The sequence below is a fragment of the Heliangelus exortis genome, chromosome 2 (assembly GCF_036169615.1).
Source record: "Heliangelus exortis chromosome 2, bHelExo1.hap1, whole genome shotgun sequence".
Taxonomy (NCBI): Eukaryota; Metazoa; Chordata; class Aves; order Apodiformes; family Trochilidae; genus Heliangelus; species Heliangelus exortis.
Genome location: NC_092423.1, coordinates 89,825,536 through 89,845,464, shown reverse-complemented (window position 1 = coordinate 89,845,464; position 19,929 = coordinate 89,825,536). Strand labels below are relative to the sequence as shown.

Below are 19,929 nucleotides of genomic sequence, written 5' to 3'. Positions count from 1 at the left end.
ATTCTAGCCCTTAAAGCCTCCTGACTGCAACTCCAAGGACACTCAGTCTTAATTTATTCTGTATGCACGGGCTCCAGTATTGCAGTTCATGTCTCACAGCACTTCTACACTTTTGTGATTCTCTCTAGGATCTCTACAGAGCTCAGAGGAGCTGAATTGCATGCTTAGGTCCACGGATTGTGTGCCAGAGTAGTTCATGAAATTAAGCTGAGACATAATGAAATAGAACAAGGTAGAAGTGTTTCTGCTAAGTAATTGAGCGACAGGGCACTCAGGAGGCCAGGTGGTAAAGACTCTAATTTAAGGTGAGTTTTGAAATGTTTGTGACACTGCTTATACCAAACCTGATGTCTCTAAATGGAAACTGGAGTGAGTGGGAGTGCCAGCCAAAAGAGAGTGTTGGGGTTCCTCTTTCAGCCATCACAGGAGGTAGGCAACAGCCCTCCATATCTCTCAGAATATTTATATTTGACTGAAAGTGAGCCATGGTGAATGTAGTTAAAATAAATCAAGAGTACAAGTGACTGAAAGAATACAAACTGATGGAAAATTTCATCAGAAAGGGAGTGAGAAAAAAGAAGGGTTGATGATGCCTTTTGTTTGCACTTCCCATTCTGCAAAATCTGGAAGGGTTGAAATACCCAGAAAGGAAAATATACTGTTCCTCAGCGAAGATTCTTGAATTAACAATAAATGAAAATGATGCAGGAACAGGTCAGTTCCACTGGTTAAGATCTCGCTCAAATCTGCTGTTCTCCAGCAGAGAGGCAGAAAACATATGATACAGGAAACTGTGCCCACAGGGAGAAGGTAAGACTGTCTCAAAATTAGTCCTTTCTCATATAGGTGATGGCAGTATTGTGATCTGTCATACTGGTGTTTTCCAGTCTTTTGACAATAAGTCTTACATTAAGGCAGATTCTTTTAATTTGTATTTTTGTTATGTAGGAGTCAAAAAGGATTTTTTTCCATCATTTGTCTGATACACTGAGGCATAAATGCATGCTTCAGAAACATCATGTCTATAATCTGAATCTAGGAAAGATGTTCATAAATGTGCCCAAGGCTAATTAGCTTCCATATCCTGTAATAACCCGTGCAAGATCAAGCTGAAAGACACAATGTTCCTCTGTTTCAGTACTGAGCTGAATATATCCTTTTATATGTGCATAGGGTCCCTTTTCAAGTAAATTAAAATAATGCTTTCCATCCTAGAAAGTATTAATCTTTCCTTGATTGTGACAGATATATTTAAAGTCTCGAAATGTAAAATATTCTGCAGAGGGGTGGATGAGTAATATAATTTATTTGTACTTAGTATTCAGTTCCACAGTGGGCACAGTCCTGTACCAGGTGTTTAATCAAGTTAATGCTGTAACTTTTGTGCAATCCTCTAAAACATTATAATTTTCTTAGGGATAGGCAAGCTAAATACAGTGAAAAATTGCTCTGAAAACAAAATTGGATGCATAGTTAACAATAATGATTAATGGCTTCTGGCATATTCACAATACATCAAGTGCATATGGCAAACCATTAATTAGGGGAAAGAAAGAACTGTAAGCACTCTCTCTTGCCAGCACTCTCTCTTGCCTCAGCAAAAGGGAAAACCCCAAACTCACTCATGCTATTTTCTTCCCCAAAACTAGACAATTCCAATCTCAGATCATCTGAGGTGCTTCTTTTTCTTTAAATGAGGTAAAATAATCTGTCTGCTCTAAGAGCTCATATAAGTTTTGGTATCTGCCCGGGTGATGTATCTGGCTCTGGCTTCATGAACCTGTCAATGCCTGAGTACCTGCTTATAGCAGATCTAAATTTTTAAACAGGTTTTGTGTTTAAGGATATAAGGCATCTTCACATTGTGTCATGTAGCTTTGTGAAAGGAGATCTGAAAATTTGATTCTGCAGATTGGTTGTGAGTAGATGGACCTTTTCATTTTATTTTTGCTCATTGAGTTATATTTGAGGTAATGCAAAGCCCTCCTTGGAGAGAGTCCTTGCACAGCTGAACATGAGGGTATTAGCAGAGCCAGTTTTGTCCTTCTAGCCAGAGGGCAGATTAAGCAGCACTCAGCTTTTGAGAGGGGTGAGGATGCTCAGCATGTGTCAAACATGTTTGTTAGTAGCCATGCCCCACAAGCCTGCATACCCACCATTGAACTTTACTGCCTGAGGGGTAGTTTTTTTGGACCAAATTGTAATAATTACATTGTAGCTGCACTTTGTACTCTCAGTTATGTACCAGCCATTAGTTCTGTTATAATTACTTATTGATTGCCTAGAATTTATTTCAGAGTTGCTATAATACAGAGCTCCACATAAATCAGAAAACAGCACTGATGTTTATCCTCTCAAGTGACCCAAACAGAGGCTATGTTTCAAATATTTTAGAGACAAGGGAAGAGCTGTTTTCTCCTCTCTTCATCTGAGGAGCTTGAAGACATAGAGCTTGAACCAAAACTCCAGATCCTAATGGGTTATGAACATCAGAGCTCAAACCCCTGCCAGATGGTGACCATATTCTTTGTAGGGCAGTATACACACTATGGAGTTTCTGCATACATGTCTTATGTTCCTTACATGGGAGCATAGATACCTCTGGCCCAGAATACTAATACCTTAGCTATTTGTTGGACAGTAGGCCCTTCAAACCCCCTCTCCCATTAATGAAGATAGTGTCTTTGTATGCAGTAAATCTAATGACCCATTCAGTTATTCCCAGTCTCTTAGAGTTTGTTTGAGTAGAGGGGAACTAAATGAATAGGGGAACTCCCTGTCTAGGAGATGGGGGTGGGTTTCTCTTTATGTCTCCATGCACTGACGTAGGAGGAGTGGTAAATGTTTTGATGATGTGTCTCCCTGCTGTGTGTTTTATATGTGAAAAAAGTGAGAAGAGAGATCCTGTGGGAGTTATCCCTAGTCCCCATTGAGTGGCTCCCATGAATCTCAGAAGTGAAGTATTGTACTAGCACTGAAAGTGAATATTGAATCCTTGACAATGGAAATAAGTAAAGCTTTAAATTTGGTTTTATTTCCTGGTTATTGTTTTTAACCTACTCAGCATTGTGGTTTAAGGCTTGTCATTAAGGAAGCAAATGCTGATCCTCCTGGCATTTTTTTTTCCATGTTCCTTATAGCTTGGTGTTTTCAAGCTAATCCTTTGGAACTGCCTACTTCATGAATGAATGAAGGCCATATAAGAAACCTTGGATTTTTTTATCCTTCCATGTCATACATGTGTCACATGATCACAGAACTCCCACTGCTATTTATGCAGTACTTGCAGAGTTTGGAGAGAGAAGTCCTTTTTCTGTTAACATATTTCCTGAGAATACAGCGATCCTTCTAAAAGCTTTTACATGACTTGTAATGCGTCAAGACTCATTTCTACGGCCCCAGAGTTTTTGTTCCTTACATTTTTCTTAGCACTTGCATGGCAGGTACTAACAGGGGAGCTGTAAGACCCATGGAGGAAGCAAAAGTAGTGGAATAAATACCAATATCTGTGTGAGAAGTCATCATGGCATTAAGCCTCTGCCAGCCTGTTAAGCAAACTTTCCACTGCAGCTACAAAATGGCACTCCTCATGTTACAAAGATAGCATATTTTCATGCATGTAAGGCACACCACACATAACCTACATGCCACGACTTGGAAAAACAAATCACTGATTACTGTTATCCTACACTGAATGAGAGGGCAATCCAACCTTTTGGAATGACAGTATCAGGAACAAGGATATTACTATGGAGAGATGGGACTTTCGCATTTGCCCTCCTTTTGCCCACACAGATGTTTGATACCATGTTCATGTTTGTCAGGGTTTAGGCCCAGCCGGTACCAACCAGGCTTCTGCTTGCTCACCCACACCCCCACTGAGGGGCAGGGAGGAGAAAATTCACCCAAAGGCTCCTTAATAGAGACAAGGACAGGGAGGTTCTCACTCCCCAGTTACTGTAACAGGCAAAAACCAGATAGCTTCAACTTGGGAAGAAAGAAAAATAATTTAAACTACAAGGAGAAAGAGAAAACAGCATCTTAACACCTGCCCCCCAGCCCTCCCTTCCTGCCGGTCCCGGATCCCTTCCCTGCTGCCTCCCCCTCAGGGCACAGGGGAGTGGCATGGGGGGTTTAGGGTCAGTTCCCCACACGGTGTTTCTGCCGCTCCTTCCTCCTCAGGAGGAGGACTCCTCACAGCCTTCCCCTGCTCCAACGCGGGGTCCCTCTCATGGCAGAGAGTCCTTCACAACCCCTCCGACATGAGTCCCTCCCACAGGTGCAGTCCCTCAGGCACAGACTGCTCCAGCCTGGGCTGCACACAGAGTCGCGGCTGCTGCGGGAGCAGTCACCTCCCCTGGCACGGGGTCCTGCATGGATGCAGATCCACATCTGACCCTCTCTGTGATCCCGCACAGGCTGCTGCTTCTCGTCTGCCCACCTGTGACACTTCAGGGGCTACAAATCCACATTTACCTCACCGTGGTCCTTCAGGGACTGCTCCACCGCGCTCCTCCATGGGCTGCAGGGGCACAGCTGCCGTCTCACCATGGGCTGCACGGAAATCTCTGCTCGGGCACCTTTCCCCCTCCTTCTTCACCGAGTTGGTGTCATTGCTCTGGCATTGCTCTCAACTCCTCCTGTCCTCTGTGAATCATTTATATTTTTTGCATTTTCATTTTCCCTTTCTTGAATATGTTACTCCCAGAGGCACATCCAGCTTCCTGTTTCTGCTCAGCCTTGGGCAGTCAGGGTCAGCATTGGAATCGGGGGAGCTTCCAGTAGCTTCTCACAGGAGCCACCCCTCTGGCCCCCTCTTTTCCAAAACACCACCAGACTAGCCCAAGACAATGTTCTTTAAATGTCACATAAGTTGTATGCATGAAAAATCAATAAAATGAATACACTAGGTTTATGTTTACATTGGACTGAGATGTGTAAGAAAATACAGGTGACACTGTTGAGGCAGAAGGTATGAAGGAGTAAAAACTTACGGATTTTTTTCTATCTTTCTAACATTTTTTTAAACTTTATGATTCAGACAAAGCTGAATCATAACTGGTAATAACAAGTCCTTAAGGAATACTGATGTATTTCACTTGTTTCTTTACATCTCAGTCCTTGGTTTGCTACCTTATTAAAAATTATTTCCTTATCTGCTTTGAGCTCCTCACCATCTGGATTCTGCATTGCTAACCAGCATGTTATCCTTAGGTACTTCCTGATTGTCATTCATATAAGCACACGCTGAAACCCCCAGAAATTCATGTAGACGTGAGGTAGCATATGGTTCTACATACCCAATAGGAAACACTTAGAATTCCTACACACACACACACACACACAAAAAAAAAAAAAAAAAAAAAAAAAAAAAAAAAAAAAAAAAAAAAATCATGTGTTAAGCCCCTAAAAGAGTGAGGTAGAGATTCACTATTCTTTTTCTATCTCAGAATATCAGAATCTTTTTTGCACCATGAATCTAAAAGAAATTTCTGGGTTTTGTACATAACACCTTATAAGAGGCATATAAATAAACTCCAAAAGAGCTATAAGAGGTAGCTGATTATTTTAATCTATGTGGCAAAAAAACTTAACCTCAGGAAACCAGTCTTGCCAGAGTGCACAGAAAAGGTAATTACCCATTAACTGAAGGAGTATGGACTCATTCCCACTGGCAAACTAAGCTCTGGCTTTACTTATAATGCTTTAAGACTCCTAGCACTTACTCAATTTTAGTTTTTCCTGCTGGTGCTGGTAATGGACTTTCAGTCTTAAAGATCTTGAGCTCTTATGTCACCAATTCTTACAGTCAGTGTGTGTAAGTCTTGTAGGGATCCTCTGTGTATTCCACTGCTGGATGATTTTAGGAATGGAGGGGCCGAGTCTAGTGTGTCTTGTGCCATAGCTACTTATGGCTCAGCACCTCCCATCAGTTACTTACTTCTTATCATGAGAAGAATGCCAGAATGCCTCCTGTTGTCTTTTACAAAGTGTGGCACGTTATTTCTGGACTTATTGAGAAGTGTTACATATGCTTGCCATAGTGCCAGCCAGAACAACTTTTTTAATACACACACACTGCACAGCTAGGACAGGCTGCAGAAAATAGGTTATCTGCCTGTTCTACTGCTCTAGCTCAGGCTAGTGATTTGCATTACTTCTGGGGAGGTGTGCGTGGATTTTCATCTTCAAATTACTGCTTTAAAATTTTAACTCTGAGTCCTTTAGTGGGTGCAGCCAAGTGCATCTAGTAGTGGAGCTGGTAAGTTTTCAGAACAATTTGCAAGGTTACTTTCAAATTGCCTTCTTACTGACTGAAGGAATTAGCTGTTGCAGAGAATCTGGGATTTGTGTGCTCTGCTATGTGAGAAAAATCACATGCTACTCAAAGTTTTTCAGTTCCTTTCATCTCTCCTCACTTGAAGAATTTAATCAGAGGATTCTGCACTAGAAAAGAGAAGTGGGGAAAAAAACCCAGAAAACAGAATGGGGGCAAAGGTTAAGTGCATCTAGAGACAATACCACAGTGTACAAGGGAAAAATGGAGAGAGTGTTGCAAGACTCGGCTGCCTGATTTACTCTTCCTGTTCTGGAGACCGGGACCAAAAGGACAAGATAAATTGTTGGGGGCTTTGGGATTAAAACAGCATGGTTGAGGTAAAAGAGCTTCTGGGAGCTCCCTGGGAATTGTCTCCAAATGCTGAAGCACCCAAGTGTGGCAAGGGAAGAAAGAAGGGAATACACACAGAGCTGCCTGAAGCAAAGAATTTGAGTTCTTTCAGCACGGCAGTGGTGGTCGCTAAGATAGCAGAAAAACGCTAAAGTTAGCAAGAAAACAAAGTAAAAAATTAAGTTTTAGGTATGGGGAAACATATATTAGCTTTTGTTGGTTTTAGCTGATGCTCTGTATACCTTGTAACCTTGGGTGTAATAATAATGCTTTCTCTATGGAAAGCACAAGCAAGTTACCTGTTGCCATCAGACACAGAGAGGAAAGCTGATGAAGTTACAAGCAAGTTGGCATTTTCTCTTCAACATGGTCAGTGAAGAAGAGGGGGTTGCAGCTTGGTGGTGGAGGCAAGGTCCAATAACAAAGCTGGTTGTCTGGGAGGTTAACTTGAGTGGGATTGAAACCCTTAAAATATCAACTTCTATAGTTGCAGCTGTGACAGTCAAGGATGGATTAATGCTTTCACTGAGCTTTTCCCTCTGTGTACTATAAAGGCTATCTGAACAGCTTCATTGTCTAGCAAGTATTGTCCTCAAGGGATAATCTCTAGTCCTATTATAATGATGCCAGCCATTGGAAAACTACTTGGTGGAGAAACTAGCTTCTTCTCATCTCATTTATATCCTACATAATTATTCTGGTTATTCTTTATTCATGTCTGTGCCTGTGGGAAGAAAATCAGTCAGTGGATTGAGGGGTGGGGTTTTTTGGACTTTTTTTTTTTTTTTTTTTTTGGCTCATGCTGCTGGAGTTTAAGATCCTTCCTTTGTTCCCAACTTTATCCACTTATTTAAATGAGATACACACATTTTGTAGACTTTCCTAATTGTGAACTTCAAAATGTGGATCCACTGTTACAAATTCCACAGTTTTTATATTCAACTTGTGATAGGTGTGGTAGTGAAAAGGGGTAAGTCCGTGAAATAATACAAGGTCCTGATGTAGTCCATTCAAAGCATTGTATCTATTGAATGAATCACCCCAAAATCATATCACTTTAAAAGAACAGTGACAGTTCATTGACAGTAAAAACTATTTATCCTGGGACCTGAGTAGCTTTATTTGGCTTATTCTCTGTACAGCAATTGGATGGATTTAGATGGGGCTTAGAAGTGAGATGATATAAATTTATGGCAGTGAAAAAGATGAATCCTAATTTCCAAACTGTGTATAGTGGGCAAACAGTATGGTTGCAATACATATTATTATTGAAGAATGGAATGTTTAACTTAAGGACCCTAGTATCTTTAACTGAACTTTAATTTTATTCCATTCAAGAAAGGGAATGTCACAAAGTAAACCTCAAAATAACCAAATTATAATCAGCTGTCCTATCTGATTCATAGACGATTAAGACCTGTCATGTTCATAGGACATTCAGTCTCTTCATATGGAACCCAGTGCTCTGAGCTTCTCAGAAATTAAATCTGAGAAGCCTGTGGCATTGTGCTACTCATTGAGTTTGTCAACTGTAGTTTTTCAACCATCTGTATCACCTTTCTCCAGGAAGAGGCCATAATTTTTCTCCCGTGACGGTAATTTTATTTCTGACAATTATTTTCTTTTTTTAAAATTATGTTTTTATTTTTATCGCAGTATTTTAGCTGCAGGAATGCATCCCAGCACCCACAGATGTCATTTAGTGCTGAAATTCAAGCCTACTGCCAGAGATGACACCCACTCACTAGGAATATTTATGCAGCTCTCTGGGCAAGGCCAGAACTGTGAGCATACCTCATCCTCAGGAACACTCTGGCTTAGTGCTCTCAGCAGCTGCACTGACTCATAGCGGGCAGACATCCTAAGAGATTTCACCAGGCTTCAGGGCAGAGACTGCCTCTATGTCCCTACATGAAAACCTTCAGCCTGTCACAAGAATAAGAAAGAACACGTGGCTCTTTCACAACCCTTGTGGAAGGAGAAAATTGGCTGCGCCAGCTTGGAATGAAGGCAAAACCAGAGATGAAAGAGTTCTTGCTTTCTTAGTTCAGAGTGTAATGATCCCCAGGGCTCAAAAGACATGCTCTTCATGTGTTTTCTGCCCTCACTATGCTTGCTCCAAAGTTAAAACCACTGTGTTGCATGAATTCTTCCAATTTCTTCTGCTTCCAGAGAGTGAATAGATTGTATGGCCCAATATTACATTTTTCTAGACAAACGAGAGATGACAGAGTGGCTTAAATGGTGGTGCTCTTGGTTGTATGTTAGAGAAGCTTTATACCCAAAGAGAAACTTTATTAATTGTGTTATAAAAGGCTTGTAGCTAACCCCAAAACATAATTCTGAACCTGTCTATGAAGCCATTAGAAAGAATGTGGGTGTACTGGGTTTGCATGGCAAGATTTTTGGTAGCGGGTGGTTTACAGGGGTAGCTTCTGTGAGAAGCTGGTAGAAGCTTCCCTCATGTCCAATAAAACCAGTGCCAGCTGGCTTCAGGATAGACCCACCACTGGCCAACCCTGAGCCCATCATAAATGGTGGAATAATATATTTAAAAAGAGAGGAGAAAAGTGCATGACTATTTTATTAGAGAGAGGAGTGAGACGTGAGAGAAACATCTCTGCAGATGCCACGGTCAGTGAAGAAGGAAGGGGAGGAGGTGCTACAAGCACCAGAGCAGAGATTCCCCTGCAGCCTGTGATGAAGACCATGGTGAGGCAGGCTGTCCCCCTGCAGCCCATGGAGGTCCAAGGGGGAGCAGAGCAGATATCCACCTGTAACAGATGGAGGAGCCCATGATGGAGCAGGTGGATGCTCAAAGGAGGCTGTGTTCCTGTGGGAACCTGTGCTGAAGCAGCTTTTCTGGCAGGACTTGTCACCCTGAGGGGGACCTATGCTGGAGCAGTGTGTTCCTGAAATTCCTGCCCTGTGGAAAGGATTGCTGGAGCAGCTGGTGAAGAACTGCACCCTGTGGGAATGCCCCATGCTGGAGAAGTTTGTTGGGAACTGTGTCCCACGGGAGAGACTCCAAGCTGGAGGAAGGGCAGAGTGTGAGGAGTTTCCCTGAGGAGGAAGGAGCAGAAGAGACAATGTGTGATGAACTGGCCACAGCTCCCATTCCCCCATCCCCCTGTGCCCTGCTGAGGGTGAGGTAGAGAAATCAGGAGTGAAGTTGAGTCTAGGAATAAGGGAGGAGTGGGAAGGGAAGGTGTTTTACAAATCAGTTTTTATTTCTCATTGCCCTACTCTGATTTGATTGGTAATAAACTAATTTACCCAAGTTGAGTCTGGTTTGCCAGTGATGATAACTGGTGAGTGCTCTCTCCCTGTCCTTATCTCAACCCACAAGTCTTTTGTTGTATTTTCTCCCCCCTGTCCGACTGAGGAGGGGAGTGACAGAGCAGCTTGGAGGGAACCTGGTGTTCAGACAGGGTCAAACCACCAGAGTGGGATAGGCAGTATGTTTTAATATTTGCAGTATTGTAAAAGTTAATATTTTTTTCATAGCATGTTTGCACAAAAGAGGTTTCTCTAAATGAGAGGTCATTATCTGCTAGTTGAGAATGAAGTCTGTTTGCCACTTATATATAGGACAAAATATCAGATTTGCACACTTTTATTGCAACTGTTTAGTTTAGCCTATGCATTCTTCTAATTGATCACTCCTCTTTCTTTTACATATTCTGTGGTGAAAGCCACCTAATTCTGTTTGGGATGTCATGTAATGCTTGTTGCAGTTAAAGCAGTTGTGTATATGAGGAGGCACTGAGCACTGGTATTACATAAACATTTCATTGGAATGGGGGCTACCAGCAGAGTTCCTATAATTTGACATATTTTAGGTGGAACAGAGAAGACATTCTGAGACATGGCCACATGCCAGCTCTCAGTACTATTCTGAGTACAGACTGTTAAGATGTAGAAACTTCTGGCAGACAGGATGGTGAGTGTCACTGAAAAGTCATTGTCTTAGCAAAGCCAGTAAAACACTGTAAAATACAGGAGGAAACAGTACTATGCATGGAATACATGGATTCACTCCACCACTGCCAAAAAGATACATATAAAATCTTCCCTCTAGGTTTATTCTATGTCCTTCTTTCCCACTGGGAATCTTAATGATGGAAATGTACAAAGTTATCATTATTAACAGTGAATTTTGTTAATATAATCACTGTCAGTACATGCTTAGGAGATAGATGAGTGGCACAGTATATTCTATCCTTGATTGTGTATGTGGAAACCACTAAAATATTTTTTAAAAAAATTATTAGTTATATTTTGAACACAATGTGAATATAACTAATATAAATATTATGTGTGAGGGAGGAGAACCTGTTTTGTTTTTTTTTAAAAATTATTTCTGATAAAATAACAGAAGAAATGTCTATTATGTCACCTTTAACTTAGAATCAAGTCTAAGTTTGAGCAAATTAACCGCAAACCGATAAGACTTTGGCGCAACAGGCGTGCAATTAAGGCACAATAAAACAGGGCTTATTAGACTCAGAATGTCATTTGATAGTTTTAATTGCTTTTGCAAGCAAGGGGACAGTTCATTCTGAATGTTTCACTTATCTTCCAGGAACCATAATTATGTCAGAAGAATTACAAGATGCTTTAGATAATATGTATGATGCCAGAATTCCGAAACTGTGGTTTAGGATTTCCTGGGAGTCATCCACTCTAGGATTTTGGTTTACTGAGCTTCTTGAAAGAAACCAACAGTTCAGCAGTTGGCTACAGGATGGCCGACCAAATCAGTTCTGGATGACAGGATTCTTTAACCCACAGGTAAGCTGCTATGTAACAGCTAAATTAGACCCTGAGAGAACTCCAAGCTGACTCAGTTGCAGCTGTATGATGTGTAATCTAAATTCAATTTTTAGGATAAATCTAGGATAAATTAACCTGAATATATATGGAAGAAAATTTTGCTGGGCCACAATAACATTACTGAAATAACGTAAGGCATGTTCTGGTTGCTTCAGTTGTGGTATGGAAATTTGGTAAATATGTCCTATCATATTTCAGTGTTATCCTCCTTTCCCCTCCTTACAGTAGCATTTTGCATTTATTGTATGAAAATCCCTTTGAGTGCAAAACAAGGTAAGTTTCACCATTTGGACACAGGAAGAAGAGATTTGGACTTGGCTCTCAGTCCCTGCAAATATATTCCTTGAAATGGAAAGTTTGGTTTTTATACCACCCCAGAATTGTGCCAGACTTGGTCTGCAGAGACATATAAAAAAAAATAAGAGTCTCTTGGATGCAGCAGCTAAAATTAAAATCTGGCACAAAATGAAACACACAGAAGGGAACAGCTGAGAGCAGAGTTAAAAGAGGTAAAGTATACATACCTATATGATGTGTAGTGTCTTTGCACAGCTATCCACATTCATTAAAGCTTTTTATGATTCACAGATGTTTGTGGGAAGTGGGTGTTGTGGAAATGAGTCACTGTGAGTATCCAGCCAACAGGTTTCTGTGAAGCCTTAGCAAAAAGCTATTTTAAAGATCTATTTTAATCTCAGCACTTGTTAGCGATGCAAAAGCTGGCTGAAACAGCTGCCTAGAACAGAGAAACTGACAGTGGCAAATATTGTCTGGGACTACGGGTGGGAAAGATCCATCTATCATGTATCCTGTCTGTGTCAGCTGTCTGCTGATACCACCTTATAATGTGGAAATGTGCTAAGAGAAACCCTGAGCAGAGGGTTCCTAAGCAAAAATATGAAGGAAAGGACAGTGGGTAGTGACGGGACGAGGCGTAATGGTTTTAAACAGGAAGAAGATAGATTTTAATTAGATAATAGGAAGAAATTCTTCACTGTGAGGGTGGTGAGACACTGGCACAGGTTGCTCAGGGGAGCTGTGGCTGCCCCCTCCCTGGAAATGTTCCAGGCCAGGTTGGATGGGGCTTTGAGCAGCCTGGTCCAGTGGGAAGTGTCCCTGCCCATGCAGGATGGGTTCAAACCAGATGATCTTCAAGGTCCTTTCCAACCTAAACCATTCTACAATTCCATGATGATGCTTCCATACCTGGTTTGTTAGCAACACATTGATAGTGGCACTATAAAATATTCCTGAGTAATTTTTCCAGTGATCAGGCTTATGCAACCCTAACAGGCTTTTGCTTTTGTTGGGGTTTGCTTTTGCACTACAGACAAACAAGAGGTGATAGAAATTTTTGTACTGGCCATTTTAGGTGGCTTTTTTTTCTGCTTTGGAGTTGTGCCAGTTCTGAAATTTTGTGAGCCCAAATGGGTAACCTGTGTTTTTCTGGATCTTTACATCTGTGTTTCTCAAAAGAGCTGCCAGCTAATCAGAGTGGAATGCCCCCGAACAAGTTGTGATTTAGTAAACCATACTGAGTGAGAGAGCATCCAGGAATACAAAAATTAAACACTGCATAATGTGTTGTTCCACAAGTCCCTAAATACAGTGTGCAGAGAATAGAAGAATGTGGTGTGCTTACCTGATTAAAGAATTTACTTGTGCTGATAATTGCAAGCTTAAGAATCAGATGCTTATTGTTATAGTCTCCATTTTCTGTAAATGGCTGTGGGAGTGACTCGTTTTACAAAAAAATTCACGAGAGCAAAGACTCCTTCACCGTTTAATTAACTTATTTTGTTAGTAGTCATATTGCTGTGTTTAAAATCAGTATTTCATATGTCAAGCAAATTGATTTTCACGCTCTCAAGCAAGTTGAGGTGATAAAGTATTAGTTTTGCAGTTCTAATGGCTTGTTTGTACTACCTGAGAAATTGTCAGGAAAAAACCCACCTTTCATTTGTGGGATTAAATGCCTACTTGTGTAGATCTCACTGTTTACTTTATAATCAATGGATAAACACGAGGGATAGCACAAGACAATAAAGTAGATCTATAGCACTGGGAGAATGAGGCATTCTGGCAATAAAAAAATAATACAGGACCTGATTCTGCTTTCTCTTGGACTGCTTATGCACTAGGATAAATTCAGTAATTTCACAGAAGTGAATGTTTATTTATAGTGATACAAACGAGAGCAGGCTCAAGCTTTTGTGTACAAGAAACCAGATTCCCTGTATGTGTGTCTGCATTCAGCCAAGTTAACTGGGGTGAACAAAACAAGAAATGCCATGAATTTCTTCCCTCCTGAAAGTTAATCTGATGTTACTGGATTTTTTCCTCAGTAGCCCTGTCACTGAGCATATCTCACTGCTACCTTCCAATTTCCATATTGTGGCTGATAACGTTTTACTGTTTCCTTGTTTGCATCCCTGTATCCAGTTGCTGTCACTTGTCCTATATATGGATTTTAGCCCTGTGAGGCAAAACTGTCTTTCTGGTTGTATAGGACTTAGCATAATGAACCCTCAGCCTATTTGTAAGACCCTTAGATGCCAAAGCAATGTGCATACTAATAAGAATATGAAGTACAATGCTTCCATTCCTCAGTGTCCACTTAATTCTAGTAAACCTGCCATAATTTGCTTGCTGTAGAAAGTGCAAAACAAGTGTCAAACAAGGAACCTCCTAGACAAAGTAAAGGAGAGAATATGATTGGGAAAGCAATAGACTTGAGTGATTTCCATGTTTCCTGTCATCTCTTCCATGTATGCCTGCTTCTCCCTCACTAGAAGATTCCGAGTTAGATTGCAGGGGTTGTTACAAGGCAAAGGGACAAAGCCTTAGCAGCCTTCTAAGTGAGCAGGCCAGGGAGAAGTTCAGGAAAAGACAATAGGATAAATATTTTCCCTGTTTCTGAAATCTCAATGTGCCTCCCCCCCCCCCCCCCAAAAAAAAAAAAAACAAAAAAAAACCACACACACACAAAAACAAGCAAACAAAAACCCCCCAAACCCCCCCAAAACCCCAAACAAACAAACAAACCAACCAAAACCGAACTTAACACAGAAACAAACAAAAAAGGAACGAGGGGGCAAAAATTAGCAGAGATCAAAACATCATGGCAAGTGGTCCGTCTTGTCCATGACAGAGGGTTTTGGGCAGACCCAAGCCCTCAGCTCTAGTGTGGCACCTCAAGCCATTTGTTTTTTCCTTGCTGTTTGTTGTGCCATTCACCAGCTTTGGGACACCCAGCTGGGCCTCCAGCTCACAGCTGTAGTCTTCAAACACTGTCTGGGATTCATTCAAATGAGCAGATAAGTGTAACAAGTCCCATGGCAGACAACATATAGGTCCTGCAATCTCTGTAAGAATAGTCTGCAGCCTAAATCTTATCCCTGAAGACAACTCCCAGCTCTGAGCTTACTTTTATTCTAGTGTTTCCACAGTGCCTTTGAACTGATTCCCTTAATGCAGTCGTTGCTCTGTCCTCTCCTCTTTAGGCTCTTCTTTCTTTAATATTTCAGTTTATCTGGCATCCAGTAGCCCTCTGGAGCCTTCTGCCAGTGAACTCCTCATGTGTTTTAAACTATTGCTACCAGCACGTTTCTACAAAATAAAATACCACAAATTAACTGCAGGGAGTCTGCTTTCATTTAATGGCATTTATGATAGAGGAACTGGGCCTTTAATCCTGTCTCCCTTAGCTATATGCTAGAGTCCTCAACCACTTCAAACGTAATTACAATTATCTGTGCTATCACCAAACCTCTTTAAAACACTTCTCCTGAGGTCTCTGGTACGATATTAATGAGAAGCCACCAATGTCAGTTAATGGAAACATCTGAGTTTGTCAATGTCCTCTCTTGTTCTTGAAACTTGGAAGGCCGGTGTGTGGCTACAAAGCGCTGAGCACGGGCAACCAGTACTCCCGTCTGTACAGCCAGACTGGCCTTGGCATTCAGGACACCAACATGCTCATGTTCCCTCATCTGACTCCTTCACATTCCTCTGGCCCTGGCAGTAGCTCAACAGAGCATCCTGCACTGTGAATACTGAAGAAAAATAAAACTGTTCAAAATAAAAATCATTCAGTTCCCTCATTGCTCCTGATTTCTTCCTGGCTGTGCTGTTGGCTCTCTTAATACCCACCTTTGGGTGTTCCCCAGGTGGATTGGTATGTCTCCAGTCACCACATTTCTCTGCTCTGAAATCTGTCCTTGAAACTTCTTCCTTCCTCACTGTCCCTCCCAGTAAGTTGCTCTTGCTCTGGTGTCTTCAGTATTTGTGTTTTGTTCATTCTTCTCATGGCTATGCAGATGGGTTTCCAAAGGGTAAAGTAAGGTGTACACCCACAGCCTACCTACTGGAGGTGCAAAGCTGTCTATGCCCTCCTATCTTTTAGGGCTAAGTTACTTCCCATGTGTTGGAGAATGGCTTGGTAAACAGACATGGCAAGGACACAGTGTCCTTGGTGGTTTTGTTACAGAGTTTGAAAAAGTAAGATAGCAAGTAAACAAGGTATGGGTCTGAGTGGAAAATCTCCATGTGGGGGGGCGTGCAAATGTAACTTTTTTGTAATAGCCAATCAGTAACTGACTCATAGGCATAATTAACAAAAACAGTATAAATGGAACGCTGAACCCTCAATAAATTTGAAGCTTGTTTATCAATCACATTGATTGCTCACTTGTCTTCCCTCCTTGTTCCCAACACCCATGTACAGCAGTGAGCGTGCACATGGACAGTTCTACAGGAGAAGCTCAGCAGCATCCTCAGCCAGACTTGTCTTGTGGTAGCCTGTGCCATATCATGAGCTTTTTGCTCTTTAGAATGGAGAGTGAGTTTCATTCTGTGCTGCTGAAGTGCTCTGAGTTTATCTTGCTAGTGTCTACAATTAGTATGTAATTGTGGCATATTAAGGCTTTGTGCTGAGCCAAGTGACAGAGGCATTTTTCACTTTTTAATTGGGGGATTCCACTTTATATTTCTGTTGTATTCTATAAAACACTTCCTGATTTGTTGACTGAAAAGCAATTTTACAGTGTTGGTATAAGAAATGGTGAGTAATATAGCACAGGAAATACCAGGGTTATTTGTGGCTTAGCAATTACCTGTATTTGGAACCTCACAAAACACATTAATCTGGCAGCCTTGTAAACCTCTCTTCATCTGGCTGGTTGTAAAATAGGTATAAAGAGGTGAGTTGAGATATACATGCAGCTTCTGATATGTTAAACAAGCCAGTTTGGTGGCTTCTCAGCACCAACAGCTGCACACCAAATGTATAAAACCATGTGGCATTGGGGAAATGTAGGAAACCACTGGATTTACACAACTGAATTTAACATGCAGGTCAAATTTTGTGGGATGAGGTTTTATACCACTGCTGTCACTATGGTATAGGGGGAAAAAAATTGAGTGAATGGGGAAATGGGTAAATTCAAGTATTTTAAAACACTCTCATATTCTGTCTCCTTAGGGATTCCTAACTGCTATGAGGCAAGAGACAACTCGGATGAATTTGGCAAAAGGTTGGGCACTTGACAGTGTTGTTTTACACAATGAAGTGACGAAGATGATGAAAGAAGATGTTACTGGCCCTCCTCCTGCTGACGTTGGTGGGGTTTACATATATGGCCTTTTCCTGGAAGGGGCAGGTTGGGACCGCAGAAACAGTAAACTGGTGGAGTCAGCACCAAAGGTAAGGATCAAGTGAGCATCAGTGACTGTGGCATAATCTGATGTGCTCAGAGAACACCAGGGAGCATTTTGAGTGCCTGCAGCAGTGGTTTCACACTAGGCTTTATGAAGTTAAAACAGCTGCAGGGCTGGCAAAAGGACCCAGTGTTAACCCACCAGGACCAAACATAAAGGCTTCTGTCAGAAAAGGAATTTAGGATGAGCTGCACTAGAGCAGACCAGATGCTGGGCTCCTTGGCTTCAGGGGCTCTAGCAGCACAGCTATATTCAAATAAAATAGCACAACACACAGTCAGCCTTCTTTTGACTGAACAAGTAGGACCCTATGATGACTTCCAAAGCCCAGGACTGGGTTGGATGAAGCTGATGTAGAGGTCAGTGTTTGGATAACTGGAAATCCCTGGCATTTGTTTCTGAATGGGAGGAAGAGTATTAGTTCTGGGCTTATGCTCAGTTACCTATGTGTGGAATTACCTTTTACTGATGTGACTCAGTAGATTTAAAACCTAGCTATGGAGCAGTGATTAGATGCTGTGGTCACTGCCCAGGGAAAGCTTCCATTGTCTGCACTGGTAAACTTATTCCAGACCAGTGATAAACTGTTCTGAAATTGGAGTTGAGGTTAATTTCTCTCCATAAGTAAAACACTCCTGGGTCTGGCTAAAAGCAAATTTTTCCAGACCAGACCTTGCCAGCTGTAGCTTCTGGTGACAGCTGTTGCCTGGTTTATCAAAAGACACCTTCAAACATGGAGTTTATGCAAATGCTCTCAAGCTCTCAGCAGCCCTTCATGTTGCACTTGGACTCAGGTCTTTTATTTTTTCCTGGCCAATGGATAATTTATATTGCTGAAGACCTGAGGGGATCTAGTCTGGAAAAACACCCAAGAGGCACCTTGGATCTTTGAAGTTCCACTGACAGCAGTGCAGGGGTAACAAATGCAAGGTAAATGCAGCTTGGGCTTTGTTGTTCCTGCTATCCAGGAAAGGGGAGGTAGGTAAAGAATGGGGAACACTACCCAAAGGGGCAAAGGATGGGAAAAAAGACAATGCTCTCTTTCCCTCCTAGAACCACCCTGCTGTTTTTCCACCTACTCCCATGGTGTTGAGGTTTCTGCTGCTTTCTTGCGGGCTTCCTGACATCTCTTGTCCATGAGCTACCACTGGCTTAAAGTTAGGGTGACTGCAGCAGTGAGTTGTGTGTTCTCTGTGCTGAAGTGCTGCTGCTCCATCTGAAGGCCAGCACTGAATCAAGTTCCAGCATTTACAGTTCAGAGACCCAGTCCTGCTTCTCTAAAACAGCACCCCGCGCCTCTTTTAACTTTCTCAGGTGCTGTTCACAAGTCTGCCTGTAGTCCATGTGTATGCTGTTAGCACAACAGCACTACATGACTCAAAGAAGCAACAAGGAAGCCTGTACTCCTGCCCTGTCTACAAAAAGCCTCGGAGAACAGACCTGACATACATTTTCTCTTTGGATCTGAAAACAGTGCAGCATCCTGATCATTGGACTTTACGGGGAGTTGCACTGCTCTGCAATTCAAAATAAGGAGCAACAGGCAGCTGTAGAGAAAGAATCAACTAGGAAGATTGATCTGCAAGCAGTAGGACTTCTGCTGTTACTGACAAAGTGGCAGCTACCTTCTCATAGGAGTGTGGGAGTGACAGAGAGAGCTTCTGTTAACTGTGCATAGATCAGTTCACTCTGTTCGCAGCAAAAATTATAAATGTGCTTAACCTGGGGGTTTCAAAAGGAAAACAGTTTTAGTTGTAAAATCTGACAACTGCTATAAAGCAAGTGACAATATAATCAGCTACCTTGCTCATAATCGAAACACTAGGAAAAAGGTGCTTATGATAGTGGCAACTGCTCTTACATTTATGGTGGTTCTTTTGTAGATGTTATCTTTACTTCTTAATGCAAGGCTTCTTCATAATATAGTTCTTTTTAAATTCCACTTTGTAGTTAAAAACTTATAATCCATCACACTATTAAAGCTGTAATGACAAATGAGTGGAACATGCAGTGAAACTTGTTCATCTGCATGTAATCCAATGCACAGTTCCTTTGATTTTGCATTTGTAACCTTACTGGCTGGCCTTACAAATGGATGCCACCACTTCCTTACCTAGTCCCTTGTTCATGCTAACGATCACAGAATTTGTATAAACAGGCGACATTCTCTTTGCAGATGTAGCAACCTTCACACACATTAATTAATTTCTAAAACTACATCCCATTATAAGGACGATGTCCCCAACACCCATTATTAGCAATACAAGTTTCAAAACTCTTCCCAGAGTAAACACATCTGAACACCAGTTTAGATCTGCTAGTATTTGCTAGGGGTTAGTGCCTGAATCCTTCAAACTCAAACCTCTTAACTGCTTTTTATCCTGTATTTTGCATCAATTTCTGATTTTCTGATTTCTTCCTAGCTGTGCTGTTGGGGGGAGGGGGAGGAAAGACACACAAGCCAGTTCTGGGAGTACATTTACCTGAACTTGTTGATGTAATCTCTGTTTGTTATCACCATTGCTTTCTATCCTGTAATCAAAAAGTAATTGCTAGTTCTCTTTTAATAAACAGACAACTATTGGCAGAAAATGTGTCTGGCTTTTTCACTAGCACAAATTTAAAGCAAAACAAATTGCTGTTGGATGTTATGAAAGAAGGACTTGCAGTGAGTGCTTTGTTAATCGCTTTTTTCCTCTTTACAA

General features: G+C 41.5%; 1 protein-coding gene across 1 annotated transcript in view; it reads left to right on the top strand.

The window, feature by feature from the left end:
* Positions 1-19,816, top strand: part of LOC139792943 (dynein axonemal heavy chain 5-like) — a 158,560-nt gene extending 138,744 nt beyond the window's left edge. Inside the window, exons 75-77 of the mRNA XM_071736920.1 lie at positions 11,256-11,464; positions 16,989-17,210; positions 18,539-19,816. Coding sequence (XP_071593021.1) covers positions 11,256-11,464; positions 16,989-17,210; positions 18,539-18,757 — 650 coding nt within the window. The 3' untranslated portion in view covers positions 18,758-19,816. The remainder of the gene's footprint in view (positions 1-11,255; positions 11,465-16,988; positions 17,211-18,538) is intronic.
* Positions 19,817-19,929: the final 113 nt, after the last annotated feature.